Source organism: Ipomoea triloba, chromosome 2, assembly GCF_003576645.1.
Source record: "Ipomoea triloba cultivar NCNSP0323 chromosome 2, ASM357664v1".
Classification (NCBI taxonomy): domain Eukaryota; kingdom Viridiplantae; phylum Streptophyta; class Magnoliopsida; order Solanales; family Convolvulaceae; genus Ipomoea; species Ipomoea triloba.
The window spans coordinates 1,185,158-1,201,086 of record NC_044917.1 but is presented as its reverse complement, the minus strand read 5'-3'; the positions used below and the strand labels follow the sequence as shown (position 1 = coordinate 1,201,086).

Below are 15,929 nucleotides of genomic sequence, written 5' to 3'. Positions count from 1 at the left end.
TTATGAATCTTTAATTAATAAATTATATATCTGTAAATAAATTAAAGATACGAAATATTTTAATATATTTCTTCCATCCCATTTCAATTTGCCATATCATAGATATACCACTATACATACATAGTACAAAGACCCGTTCCTATGCGTCTCGGAGCGAGCGGAGATTAGTCGAGTGGACACGAGGCCAGCTCTTATGCGTCTCGAAGCGGAAATTAGTTGAGTGGACGTCTCGGAGCGAGCGGAGATTAGTCGAGTGAACACGAAGCCAGCTCCTATGCGTCTCGAAGCGGAGAGTAGTCGAGTGGACCCGGAACACCTCCTGAATTGACAAAAAAAAAAAAAAAAAAAAAAGCCCACAACTTTGGTGTCTTAATAACTCATGACGAGTGACTTTGACGTTTTACCCTTTAATTGGTGAATGATAAGTTAGTTAAACAGCATGGCAGGCTTGTCTAGAGGTTAATGGGGGTTAGTTTAATACTGTGACAAGTATAAGTTGACCTAACTTCATCTGCTCAGTCCAAGTGGACTTTCTAGTCAAACCGGAAAACTCTAAATTACAGATTTTGCAAAAAAAATAACTTCTGTATTATTCAAATCTACACTTTCATCACAACTTCAACTATAGCCTATCGGATCCACTAACTGTACTAGCAATGTTCTCAAAACTCTTAAACATTGTTCACCAAACAACTATAAACTACACACACACCCAATGTACACTTGACCAACCAAACTAAAGCCCTCCTCAAACCAAAATTCACAACAGGAGGAAAAGCCAATTAAAACAAAACTTATACTAACCCGAAATCGCCTATAAATCCCAGCCGTCCCTCCGGTGTCTGAATTCTGACTTCCGGTTTGCTATGCTCCCGTACATCTCCGAAAACTTTAGGAGGCAGTTGCTTCGGATGGCGTAATGGGCTTGCGTGTTCTGGCTGATCCCTGCACCCGAGAGCTTTGACGTGTCGATTGCCCACGCTGGTTTCACGTACTCGACTGCCTTGGACGAGCTAGCATTCGCGTACAAGTAGTTCAGCAGCACGTCCTCGCAGTTGAAGAGCTCGTCCACGACTTCCCGCCCAGCAGTGGCTTCCTTGCTCCAGTACCGTTTGGAAGCTAATTCAGTGTCGATGAAAGCGGCGCCTGTCAGAATCATGTTGTACCCGTCCTGCTCACGGGCGTGTTTCTCAGCACGGTACTTCAGCGGGCTGCCATCGACCAGACGGGGGTAAAACCCGACAATTCTGTCTGGATGCTCACGCCATATCCTGAACCCACGCTCGACATCATCACAACTCATCATAATGTCATCATCGAGCTCGAGAACAGCTCGAGTCTTTATCAGTGGATCAGCCTTGAATCGATTGTTTAACGAGTTCTTTTCCTCTACTCTAACCCTCACGGGCACTGCAGAGTCGAAGTCACTTGACTGCGGGGGTTTTCCTTTGTTCCACACCACAACAATTTCCCGCACTGAAGAACACCTCGAATAATGCTTGATATACATTTTCAAATTCCACATCCGGGCTTCATATGTCATCGTTAATAAGGTGAATTGGGAATAGTGACCACCGAGCGGGTAAGGCTCCTGTGCACCAGAGCCTCCATAGATATAACTAACCCCGATACACGTTAATAACACTGCAACCGAGGATATTAAGCCAAGAATAGAGCTCCCGCTACAGGTGTTCACTTTTATTCTCGCGTGCAGAGATGTGCTTGCTCGGTTCAATCTGCTGCAAAACAGTCTCAATTTTGAAGTGAATGAGTTTGGGTTTTCAGAAGCCAATAAAGCATCACTTCTCTTTCCCACGTTATGCGGGCACCAGCTTAAGGGCACAATACATCTCACAGCTCCGAGTAACATCCCCAACAGCATAACAAGCCCAGCAACGCCTAGAACCGAAGCACAACCAAGAACAAACCGGAGATTCACATCTCCCGAAGGCACACGGTCTCCATCCATAACAGCAATCCACTCGCCCGAGCTCAGTTGTTGCACATCGAGGTGATGTGTGCGAGCGCCATTCCAGGCATTTCGTCCCTTAATAGACTCTTTAAGGCCCAACGAAACTTCAACTTCTTTGAACTCATGAGCTGTAAGAGCTTCTGTCCTAAAGAGACGTATTTGTCGCCCATATGTGCCACCACAGTCTTGACCAGCACGATAAAGACTTCCATTATACATAAACGGCCTGCCTGCATTTCGAGCTCCCATGCTCTTATCCGTGTTATAAATAGGGTTTTTCTTATGTGGTCTCCAAGGACCAAGCGGCGAGGCACTATACCAGATCTCTAGTTGTCCATTCTTCTGAGTGCCAATACCACTGTGATCTGAACCGAAAAGCCAGTACTTTCGATCATGCAGTATTAAGAAAGAATCTACCATGGGCTTTTTCATTATGACTTTCTCGAGTTTCCACTGCAATGGAAAGTTTACAGCTCGATACAGACGAAGGTCCCCCTTTGCACTGCCCTCGGGCATCATATATATCTGCACAAAACATGTATCTCAAATAGGGAATAAGTGACCCAACTAAAAAAATACTAACCGTGATAGAAAACAATATCATGGCAAAACCATCTAACACGTGAATTGAATAGGTTTAAGTGATAGATTGATCATAGCTTTCAATACTACGGCTTCAAACAATACTACTAAAGTTTGCGGGATGCAAAAGACAAAATGCACACAGAAAGCTTCTATAAATGACGGGAATATTTTATGGATTTGAGATCTTACGTGGCCTTTGTAGTCAAAGACATATGGATAGGAAAGATGCCATGCTTCATCCAAGGCGATGCCCAATTGCTCCCACGTCGCTCCCTTGTCAATGCTTCTCGCAACTCCAATGTCTCCTTGCATTGTGATTGAATTCTTAGTTTCAAAGAATAGGTACAGAACGTCTCCCTGAAATCGAGTGAGCAAAAATCAGGCTTTCTGAGAGATAAAAGGTAATCCGAGAACATAAATTACACTTAGAAAGGTTCATGACGTGCAACCAATACTTATATTAGCAGGCAAGCTTCAGAGTGATAAAAGGAGAGGACGAATAAACAGGGGAAAGGAATTTCGGGTTTCACTGTCATAACGATACTCGTTTTAAAATCACAGATTTACTTCAGCTTTATACCTAGAAAGTATGATTCATTCTCAACTGGAGTCCTAACTCGGCTTATTGCTTTTACACATCATACTCAAACCTCGAGTTTCTAATGACACTACACGTCAGATTTTAATCTACCAATGAGCTATTGAGCTCCCGGGCAACGCTTATTCTCTCGAAATATCAAAGCAATTTGTATCAACTCTCAAAAAAAGAAAAGAGCAATCACAATCATTCTCTTTCTCATTGTCATATGCAGCCCATCAAATTGTACTGGTCCCCTCCTCTCAACACAGAATTGACCACACTAGTTGAGGCATAGTGAACCTCGCAGATGGGAATCTAGAAAAGCGAATAAAACTTGAAATCTCACCAAGTAAAGGCAACACCAAAACATAGACAAAGCAACAATTCATCACTTGTCATGGCTTAAAAGTTATCAAGCTAGCGCATGTAGAAACTTCCACCAACTGGATAAGTTCATCATAGATCCCGACCCCATCAGACAATTATAAATAGTGGCAATACCAAAAAGGAGATAATGATTTATGAATCAACTAATTAAGAACAGTAGTGCCTTAATTTAAGCTGGAAAATCCCACAGCAATCCATCAAATGATTAAACTAATACATGATTAAGCTCTAATACTCATCGATTCAGACTCTTTACTGCAAGCATGGTTAAACCACTAAAGATGCATCCTGGTTATGCAGAACTGCAAACTTCATCAGCCAGTGTCTACTAGGCCAGAGGGCCTTATCCAGGTCAAAATAGATAACTATAATTAAATGAAAAGAACAATCAAGTTACCTTAACATAAAGAAAGGGATCAGCAACAAAATTACTGGGAAAACCGGGTTGTGAAGCTGAAGCACAGGTCACAATTGGGTTGGCCACTGGCCATGCTGCACTCTTATCCCTCTGTACATTCATCTGCCATCCATTTCCAGACTCAGAATTAATCAATTAATAAAGAAAATAATTTTTTTTAAAGGTCACAAAAACTTAAAACCATCAATTCCCTCCCCCAAAGAGAAAACCAACCTAAAGTTTCATCATGCATGATTATCCTCATTCCTCAGGCTGATTCCCAGAGGAGCATCAATATTTACCAAATTCAGAAATTCAAAATAAAAAATAAAAAATCAAACTTTAAGGCAAAAAGCAAAAACCCAGGTCCCAGAATCACCTGAACAGGAAAATTAATAAGAACCCAGAAAACCCATACCTCAAAATCGTCAAAAAAAATGGAACCTTTGACCTAAAAATCAGCAAATAAAAGACACTGGAGAAAAAAGAGTTCATTTTAGACTACTGTAAAGCTTACATCTTCAACAGCCTTAAGGAAGAAGGGAGAGTCTCCATAGAAAACACCAATGGCCCACGAGCCCTCATTGTCCTCCCGGCAGCCCAAGGAGGAGAGGCCCGCACGGACATTTGTCGTCAGCATGAGCCGGCAATAGAGCCCGGCAATCGAGCCCAGCACCACAAACGACACCACAAAGAAACCAAAAGCCGACGAAAGATCACACAGATCGCCACTAACGTAATTATTTCCGTTCTTGGCGCCGCCGCCGCTGTTTTTCCACCACCGCCACCCGCCGCCGCTGCTCTGAGTTGCCGCGGCGGACCCCGAAACCGCAATTGAGACCGAACCCATCTCCAAAGACCGGATTTTTCAAAGCTGAGCCACCGGAAAAAAAGAAAAATAATAACAAAAACTCTCACCGCCGGCAATTCGGTGGACCTGAGCGCTCAGACACCCAAACTAAAACCAGCATTTCATGCGTGAAAATGTATCCTTCTACCTATATATATACAAACACGTCTACAACTCTTCAAGAACCTAAATTTAGCAAACGAGAAACGTCAGAGAGAGAGACAGAGAGAGAGAGAGAGAGAGAAACTGGGTGGCGTAGTGGAGTAGCGGTGGCTGTGGGAGTAGACTGTGTATTTGTTTCTGGGAAAGACTTGGAAACTTGCGAAAGGTGACGGAACAAAAACGTTAACTGCAACTTCGGGCAATCTCTCCAACATCATGAGTTGTCTATAACTACTATTGTACACATTTTGGTCCTCTGCTCACTACAAAATATTTGCATCCATTAGGGAAAGATCTCTAACGCCCTTTTTTTTATCTGTTGTTCATTTTAGTTACAAAGATTTGGACTTTAGTTAAAAGATGTCCTTATAATCTGAATTCAATTATTATACAAGTTAAATCTTTAAAGTTAGTTGTGATTGAGATATGAAATCATGATTTATACAAGTGATTGAGTGGGTAGAGTATGATTCTTGATACTTATTAACAAGCAACAGTCTTTCGATTGAGTTATCACAGGGGTCGTCGTGATACGATTTACTTATCATTGTGTGGTTTGAGTTATTATGCTGGAATGGAGTGCACGTCATAAGATAATGTCTGCTAGTAAAATTTTATGTTTAATGTAATAAGACAAGGATTTCTAAGAAAATTGATATGTATTAGTATACTTTTCTACCAATACATAATTTTGTTCACATTGTATACATACATTAACATTGTTTGTTTGGAATACAACAAAAGATCATTATTATGTTGATAATCATGTAGTTAGCAAGTGTTTGTTGGGTGTGGAAATGGGTAGGGCCTCCAATTCATCTATTGACCTTAATGACCTCCACTAGTATTTGAGAGAGTCATGAAATCACTTCTTCTAGAAGTCCATTTCCCCCACCATTTTCCTTTGATTGATGGGAGTTGGGAAGTGCTAAATGAGAACCATTAAATGATTTCTAACTTTACATACTCATATTTTCCATTTTCTTGACCTTTTAGCATTCTATTTCTTGCCCATATAAAAAGTTTGTCTTATGGATTTTTTCTTTGGTTTTCTTTTTCATTCTTAAATTTCACAAAAATAAATTTGTATGATAACTAACTTTAAAACATGAAAGAGTAAATATGTATTAGAGCAGCCAAATTGATCGAACAATTTGTTTAGTAATCACAATGTCTCAAATTTAATTTTTCGTTTGAATTTGTGCTTTTATGGACAACCATGCAAGTGAATGCCTAAGGGAGGTATATCTTCATTAAAAAATTATATTTTGAAAAATAAAAGAAATAATTGATGAGTACTCTATCAAGTAATTAAACTTTTGGAGTACTTGACCATAGCTTTCTATTGGCATCACCATATCAGCCATCCTTGACAAAAATGTCCTTATCCCACTATTACTATGATGCCATCACATCTCTATCCATTGATGTAACATTATCGAACTTAGGTTTTAATTTTCCAATGTAGCATATAGAAAATTAATAAACGACACAATTTGATTTGTTGTAATTTTAGGGCGTCCTTAGCAACCAAGAAAAAATGTCCAATGACAATTCACCTATGAAACATGGATTTTGATCATTGATTTGGACTACCAAACAAACTATTGTTAATAAAAACAATTGGATTTGTTCCGTGTGGTTAAAATTGAACGAGTCTCTTTTAATTAGGGGAGTATGATTACCTTAAAATTTATAATGGAGTGCTTTGTCATACTTGATATATGGTCAGACAAAAGAAATATTTATTTTATTTGGTGTATTATTTTTTACACTTTATTGTTATCGTAAAGATATATTATATAAATTAACAAAATATACAATATTATTATCTGTGATACTAAACAAATTCTTTAGTATTTTATATTTGGGAAAATGGGAATTACATTGTAGTCCTAGCTAAAAGATTAGGAATTTGTTGAACAAATTTTTTTAATGTTGTAGAAATTAAATTATCAAAAGTCAAAAATGGACAGCTTGTGGTACGAGCCTAGCATTAACGTTGTTAGAATTGGAGTGATAATTTTTTTTGGAGTGATAATTAATTGTGGGAGGCTTCGTATAAGGAATTGTTTGGCGTTGAACACTAGGACCATATTTTGAGGGGTAGGAAAGTCAATTCACTTCTGGTCAACCTTCAACGGCGGCTAAAACTAGGTGTACAAGCCACGTGCCGCCGTGTGCGGTGCCCGGCGTCCAGCCGGCTGTGTTGGTCGTTGATTCCAATTTCCAAGTTTTAGCCCAACGTAGTAATCTTAGTCAAGAGCTCCGATCCTTATGTTGCCGTCCTAGGATAAAATTTGATGGTGTTTAACGATTAGGTTTAGGTGTTAAAAGAACATGTGGATTTAGATTTTTTACATTAAGTATCAAGTAAATATTTTGAAATGTTAAAAAACTCATACACCTTTATGAGTTATAAAATTTTTGTACGAATATTTTATCATTACATATTAAAGGTTCAAAGCTGATTGGACAAGATCGATTTAATGGTAACTAAGAGCATCAATAATACTATTATGTTTCCTATATACATACACAACATGCATCTTCTATCATCGTCTCATCTCTAGGTTGACCGGAAACCGTCTTCAAAATTCCCAACTGGAAAATAGATGAATTTTATTTTTTTTCTAATTCTTGCAAGGACGGGGATGAGGAGTATACTTTCTGTCCATACCTCGTTGATTGGCATCCCTACTCTAGACTCCTAATCTTAAATAAATAAATAAATAAATATATATATATATATATATATATATATATATATATATATATATATATATATATATATATATAAAGAGAGAGAGAAAGAGCAGATTCTATACTCACTCTACATTAATTTTTCCCATAGCAATTTATAGACTTGTAGTCTAATTTCCAATGTCACATGCATATATGAAGTCATTAATTAGATCATACATAGTTAATATAGTTTCGGTCAAACAAAAATTGAAAAGAAAATTAAATTTGAGTAATGCATGCAATAGTTAAACACATACATAACCTTATATTACAAATGAATGCATATCCTTCTATTTAACTTTTTAATATAAAACGACTTAATCATCATTTCATAACTTTATTATTTATTTATTATTGTGTACTATTATATATATTTATATACAAAGTAGGCCATTAACATTAGCATAATTGTGCAGGCCGGGGACAAGGATGATGAGTATAAAGATCCATATTTTAGTAGAAGCAATATTGGGGTATCTAGTATATTCCTATTCGTAAACCCTAAATTAAATGGATAACATTTGGATCCCAATGGTGATCCGATCCGGCCAAACTACAATGCTGTACTACGTGAGTGGGTATATGTATCGTGTCTGTCTCTATGTCTGCATACACTACCTGCATTAGGTTTAACACACTGACCATGGGAATCTACGCCATTTATTTTTCTCAATAGTACAGTGCTTATTCTTCTCTCTTTCTTCCTTTTTTTTTTTTTTTTTTTTTTCACAATTATTCTACAATTAAAATAAAATATATATAGAAAAAGTGAGTTGATCGTAACCTAAGTTAATTGGTTATCTCATTGTGGTCATTTTCCGACTATAGGGTAGGCTTCATTTATAGCGCGCACCTTTACATAGTGGCTACGAGTTTTCTCATAAATCAAAAAATTTTATCATTGGGTGACGAGAGAAACCTACATTTACTACTCAATAGTGCGCGCTAAGTAAACCATACTCCTGTATAATAGCTCACAAATCGCATTAAAAATACCATGTATGAAGGGGGTTTGACCAAGAGCTTGTCGATAATAATCGAATTCATCATGATTTTTTATTTTTAGTATGGGAAACATGTTAAACTTGGTTACTTATTTCAGGGCAAGAAAAGCTTAATTATAAATTGAAATGTATGATTCAGACTCGTTTGGTGTCACTAGTGATCTGAGGTAAAAGGCAGGGTGAAATTTAAGAATGTAAAGAAGCTAGCTAGGACCACATTGAATTTATTCTCTTCTCAATAATGCACAATTATTATATATTATTTTATATGCACAATAATTCAGTGGTCTGATCTGTCCACAATTCATCCTCTATATGAAAATGAAATTACATCATATCACTAATATTCATCTGTTGCCCTCCTGCAGGGATGGTATATATGGTGTTTGAAAACAACTTATCACATCCCTTCATTTATGTCCAAATGTCTTATTGCCAGCTCTTGGACGGCAAGGATTTCATATTTCATAAGATGATTCCTCTAATCCAAACAAAACAAAACAAAACAAAATTGTAGTCATCTAGATGATGTTTTTGCATCAATTAGATGGGCTCGCTTGAGGGTTAAATCTTTGTCATTAGAGTTGCGTGTCTTGGATAGTCATCTAGATAATGTTTGATTACTTTGGTTGTTGACCATGTATTATTGACTGAAATTTTTGCACTTTTATTTTCCTGTGATTTAATAGAATGTGTAATCGAACTAAATGTAAATACAATTATGTTACACACGTGTGTGCGCGCACGCCAAGGAGGGGAGCACATCGGTGGTTGGGGGATTCTAATAAGGTGCTGATTGACATGATCAATACCTCTAGCATTTGGGTGTAATTAAAAGGGGATGTGAAAGACTTTGAGTTTGTATCAAGTATGTCCTGACAGTACTTGACACAAAATTTAAAAAAAAAATCATTTTTTTTAAGTTGGGCATAGTGCCTCTAATACTAGTGTCAATCAAGATCTTAAAATTTTTATTTTATTTTATTTTTTTCATATAGAGGATCATACGTAGTACTTAACACTTCTCTCAATTAACAAAATAAGCTAAATTTGTGAGCATAAATATAATTTGAGATTCTTGTATCATATATATTATGTTCAAATATCAGTATATACTACAAAAGTGTACGTTGTCAAATCATAGTTTAGCTGTATTGGCATTATCCCACGAAAGCAAACAATATATTAAGGTGGAATAGGGCCAAATAATATAATGGAGGAAAATGTGGATTTGGCTTATTACTATGCTTGAAGATTCATATGATCCTCCATTATTATATTAAATTCAAAATACAATTATACCTTTAATAGGTGTTTTATGAATATGCCTGAGAGCTTATAAATGGATAGTGTCATCATCTTTAACTACTTTTATGAAAAGTAAGTTATATTATTTTTTTGAGAGGGAGTTCGAACTCTTGACTTCTATTAAAAGATAAGAACGTACAGCCATTCACACCAATTAAGTTGGTTAAAAACCCTTAACTGTTGTTCTCAAATTGATGTACGCGGTTACTACTCGAATATACACTATAGGGAAAACCCGTCTTGTGAATTTTGCCGCCAAAGAAGAACAATGAGTTAAATCAATATAGGTTGCTCATAACTGACCAATTCGATCAAACCAAGAAGGCTAATATCTCACAAAAAGTTAAATTTTGAACATTATAATTAACAAATCAGTTATTTGATCAATTTAGCTGAAGTTACTCCGAATAATTAAACTATCATCATATCATTGGTCAGCTAATTCATTAAACTATCAGTGATGATGAAACATCTAAAGATCATCAACCCACTACCTTGGCTCACTCCTTCTTGGAAGTTGGAATGGAGCTGATGATCGAGTGGCTTGCTTAATTAACTACCAAGCTAATAATTGCACAAAATATTATACATACACACCCACTAGCTAGCTCGCTACTTTATTGGGTCAAAATTAGGCTAAACCAATAGCACAATTTGACTTTATTATATTATATAATAGTCTCAAGTGTTTTGTAATATATATATATATATATATTGAATGATTATAATAATTTGTTGATATTATTAGCGTTGTTATGTGGACTAATAAACAGCTTTCCATCTATGAAGTATAGAATTGAAATTTTATGGTTACTAAACAAATTATTCCAACAATTTGACTGGGTAAATGATACATGTATATATACCTAATCCAGGATATATAACTGAATATGATTATGGGGTTGTAATTATTTAATTGGATATTTATAAGATAACCATTATTGCTTATTTGCTTACATCCTGCTCCTACTCCTACGCGTTGGTGATGCACGACAGCACGATCAGGAGCCTTGTTGTATTAAAGTTATTGACAGGATAATTGGGTACCCGACCCGGAATCACTGGCAGGACTCAAAGGCAAGACAACAGTCGTTCAAACTACCCAAGACACCTCATCTCTCAGCATCAATGCTCAACGGTGACAGGATAATTGGGTACCCGACCCGGAACCACTGGCAAGACTCAAAGGCAAGACAACAGTCGTTCAAACTACCCAAGACACCTCACTCCTCAACATCAATGCTCAACGGTGACAGGATAATTGGGTACCCGACCCGGAACCACTGGCAGGACTCAAAGGCAAGACAACAGTCGTTCAAACTACCCAAGACACCTCACTCCTCAGCATCAATGCCCAACGGTTCAACTCCTCAGCATTGATGCCCAACGTTCAGCTCCTCAGCATTAATGCTCAACGGCTCTTCAGCCCCTTGGCATTAACGCTCCATTACTGAGATGAAGAAAATAAAAAGGCTCACAACGCAAAGTAGAGGGACGACACTTGAACTTAGACAAAACACATACTGAACTCATTTGTACACTGAGCACTGCACTCAAACATTGTACGATCATAACATTCAAATAATACTCAAATACATCCGGTAACACATTATTACCGTCAATTACAAATCAACAAAAGACGAACATAAACGACTAAAAGGGATATCTTACGTGGGTATTATATCTGGAGTAGTTTATACTTGGGAGTTCATAATTATTATTATTATTTTTTGAACATTGAGTCCATAATTGTTACTTAAATGTGTGTTTTAGCCTTTTAGGTGAAATCGGTCTCCTTATAACCTTAGCCGACCAACAAATTAAAAGAGCATAATGAGATAAATCAAATCAAATTATCCATAATTAATTGACTCAAACTGAAAATACCAAGAGTCAAATTACAAATCTTGTAGGCAAAATAATTATGTCTCGTTACCCTCCCTAATTGCTAAAATTTTTCTCCTCACCAAAACATATAATTTATATATGTATCCACTTGAAATAATCTGGAGTGGTTATGCTTATCCAAATCTTGCACCATTTATATATACACACACACACAAGTGGTCTTCGATTTGTTAGGACGTAGACACGCAGTACACTGATGTACGGTTTATAGATAGCCGTGTGGTATTATTATTGTACTTTTGGGTTTGGCAGCATGCAAAACCACATTAAACTAACTGCAGATTTTGTTAATGTTGTCAGTGTTACTTTGGCTTATCTCAGCTATCTGCAGATGTGTTCAGAGATTAGTTAAGGTGGTCTAATTTGATTATGGGGCATAAGGGTAATTACCGATTAATTCTACACAATTTGCTTTATCTCTCTATCTCTAGCTGCCTCAGCAATCATCAAGTTAAACCATTGATTGAAGTCATCGAGCTGACCAACTTTCTAAACATGTATCCTCAACCACAGTATAAGTTGGTTTGAATTGAAAAGTGAACTAAGGGGTGAAACAACATTATTATTTAAGATGAAATTTTTAAAGTGGATTAATCTCGACTATTTGAGATAATTAGTAATAAGTATAGTGAAAATGGATTAGCCCACCACTTTTGAAATTAGTCTTCTAAATCATGACCCAACCATCTTGAAAAGTGGTCTAAATGGACACGACCCAACAACTCTAACACAAACATTAATTTCCTTATAAATATGTTTGATAAAATACGTCAAACTATGATTGAAATTATTAAGGGTGTGTCTGGTTGGTGGGTTTAGGCCTAAGGAATAGGTATGAAAGTGATTGTTAGTGTTTGGTTGATAGGTTTTGAGAATGCTACTATGGGTTTGGAATACCCCATTAATGAGAAAACACATACCCTTATTAAATAAGGGTTTCATTTCCCTTCCTCATTTCTTCCCCAACTATTAATAATCATTCCCATTCCACCCAACTACCAAACATGCTAAATACTTTCACCAAAACTCATTACCCTTACCAAGTATTTGATACACATTCCTATTCCGATTCCCATGTGCGAACCAAACGCACCCTAAAGGTTCTTGAATAGAAGGCATCATGTGAAGGTAGGGTCAATTCTTAAATGTCCTCTCCTATTTTTTTTCTACACGAAAATACATAAAAAGTTGCAACAGAAAATACATACACATGAATTAGAGTCAACAATATAGGCCAAAGACCTTGTGGTCAAGCGGTATCCGGTGTACACTCCCATGTGGAAGGGAGTGGGTTCGAGCCTTAAGTTGAGAAAGTAGCTATGAACAGATACTACATCGTAACCGAGTCAGTAGAATTCAAAAAAGAGTCAACAATACAGTGTGAACCATGATTCAAGTATAAAGATTAGAGCACGGCACAAGCAACTAACAATTTTTTATTTTTTTTTACATTCTTTACCGCTGAAGATGCTCTTAGCAATTAGCATCCCATTAAGACTTAGAAGAGATGGGAGACTAATTCACTATTTCTTAAACACTATTTACTCAAGACTTAGAAAAGCCCAACAGACTTCCAATCATATGAGCCCAGACACAGGACGCCATTGGAAAGCCCACGTGCTTTTGCACGGCAAATTATACTGTGCACCACGGTGCACATAGCAATGTGCATCACGTATTTAAACAACGTCGTTTTGAGCATTGTAAACTAATCGTCCGTTTTTTTTTAGAAATCACGTTTCCCGTTTCGGCCGGTCTCTGTATTTATGTTAATATTCAGTGTATTTCAGGCAATCAGTCTGTGTATTCTAGGCAACCGTTCTGTGTATTATAGGCAATCGTTATGTGTATTAATGTTAGTAACACATGTTGTGATGTGTTTGTGCATTCGAATGTTTAGGAGGATGAGTTCTGTGTATTTTGTGTAAATATTATGTGTATTCATGTTATTAACACAAGTTGTGATGTGTTTGTGCATTCGAATGTTAGGAGGATGAGTTCTGTGTATTATGGGCATCAATATTCTGTGTATTATGGGCAAACATTCTGTGTATTCTATGCAAACGTTCTGTGTATTCTATATAATGATTATGTGTAGAGTTAATTACACTTTTGGTCCTGTGACTATTGGGGTCCTGTTAATTTCAGTACTCGACTTTAAAAACTAACACTTTAGTCCCCTAACTATGTAATTTTTAACATATTCGGTCCTCCCGGCCAAATCACCGACCAAATGTCGCCGGAATCTTTTAATTTTATTTTATTTTGTTTAATTTGGGGGCAAATCAGTCATTTATTATTTGAGTCACCGTTCCATCGTTTCCGACGAGAACCCTGTTCCATCATTTCCGGCGAGAACCCTGTGCTTGTCCTTCCTCGTAAAGTTTGAGTCACCGTTCCATCATTTATTGGGGAGGATTTCCCCAACGTGCAGGTTGATTTCACAATGGAATTTATTTAGATTTGTTTAATCCATGGAAGCTGCCCTCAATTTATCCCCCATATTCATGCACAAAATTTAAATCCCAGATTCGAAAAAAAAAAAAACAAAAATACAAAAGCTATAAAAAAATTCAAAACTTTTCAAGTAAAGCTTCAAAAGAATTTTTAAAATCCAGATCTTAAAACCATACAGGAAGCCAAAATTCAAAGAAAATCAAAACAAAAAAGAGAGAAACCTAGAGGTTTGTCACAAGCTTTTACGAGCTCCTGGAATGCGGCGGTGGCTTCAATATTTCAATATTTCATAATTCAATTACTGAACTCTTTTCTTAATTATTACTTTGAGAAATTAAATCCGTTCGGCTAATTGCTATTATGAGGTATATACTACTTGTCAAAGAACATAACACCACCACCGGCGGCGTATGTTTTTGAAGAAGGACGAAGGAGGAAGAAGAAGGAAAAACAATAAATGACCTATTTGCCATCAAATTAAACAAATTAAAATGGAATTAAAAGATTCCGGAGAAATTTGGCCGGGAGGACCGAATGTGTTAAAAATTGTATAGTTAGAGGACTAAATTGTTAGTTTTTAAAGTCAAGTACTGAAATTAACAAGACCCCAATAGTCACAGGACCAAAAGTGTAATTAACTCTTATGTGTATTATAGATAATGAATTCCCTGGAGTCATTTGCGTCCACTAACATCTGTGTATTTTGTGTCAATATTTTGTGTATTCTGGGCAAACATTCTGTGTATTATAGGCAAACGTTCTGTGTATTATAGATAATGATTATGTGTATTATAGATAATGAATTCCCTGAGTCATTCGCGTCCTCGTCTACTAACATCGAAACGACGTCGTTTTACGTACGTGGTGCACATTGCTATGTGCACCGTGGTGCAGGGTATAACGATTGCTTTTGCACACTATCTTTCAAGTAAGATTATGTATTCTGATTTGATTTTTAGTGCGAACAGTTATGTCATGGATTCGGTCCACCTTACAAGATGGAGCCATATCAAAATACTAGTATTTTGTACGCGCGATGCGCGAAAACTTATGCCCAATATTAAAATATTAATAAATACAAATAATTAAAATATATAATTCAAATTATATATACACAAATAATATATGTATTTTATACAAAAATATATGATTTACCATTTATAGAAATTTAATTAAAATATAATCAACCATTACATTAAATATATAATAATTTTAATAAAATGACAATTAAAGAATAGGAAAAAGATATGATAGATATAGGTGTATGGTAATAATGATGGAGATAAAAGTAACGGTGTTATAATGGTGTAAGGGTAGTTTTGTATAACAAGAATGTAGTAGGGACAATTTTGTCTAATAACATTGAAGTATATAACATTTAAAGTAAAATGTACACATTTATTAGCATCCAAAAGGATGGACAAAAATCAAGGATATAACATTGATTGAGACTTATTATGTTTTTAGATTAGATATAATTTATATCCTGAATGCTCATAATTTAATTTGTAAACATTCACTGTATAAAAATTGTGTATATTTTAATTGGGTCCACCTTACCATATGGATGGAGT

At 36.3% G+C, this 15,929-nt stretch overlaps 1 protein-coding gene across 1 annotated transcript; it reads right to left on the bottom strand.

Annotated features, from left to right (window-relative positions):
- Window positions 1-534: 534 nt before the first annotated feature.
- Window positions 535-5,209, bottom strand: LOC116010236 (glucosamine inositolphosphorylceramide transferase 1-like). The gene is made up of 4 exons (XM_031249554.1): window positions 4,439-5,209; window positions 3,922-4,044; window positions 2,747-2,914; window positions 535-2,497 (listed from the first exon to the last, which is right to left on the bottom strand). The coding sequence occupies exons 1-4, from the start codon at window positions 4,769-4,771 to the stop codon at window positions 815-817; spliced, it is 2,307 nt and encodes a 768-aa protein (XP_031105414.1). The 5' UTR covers window positions 4,772-5,209; the 3' UTR covers window positions 535-814.
- Between the last annotated feature and the right edge of the window lie 10,720 nt (window positions 5,210-15,929).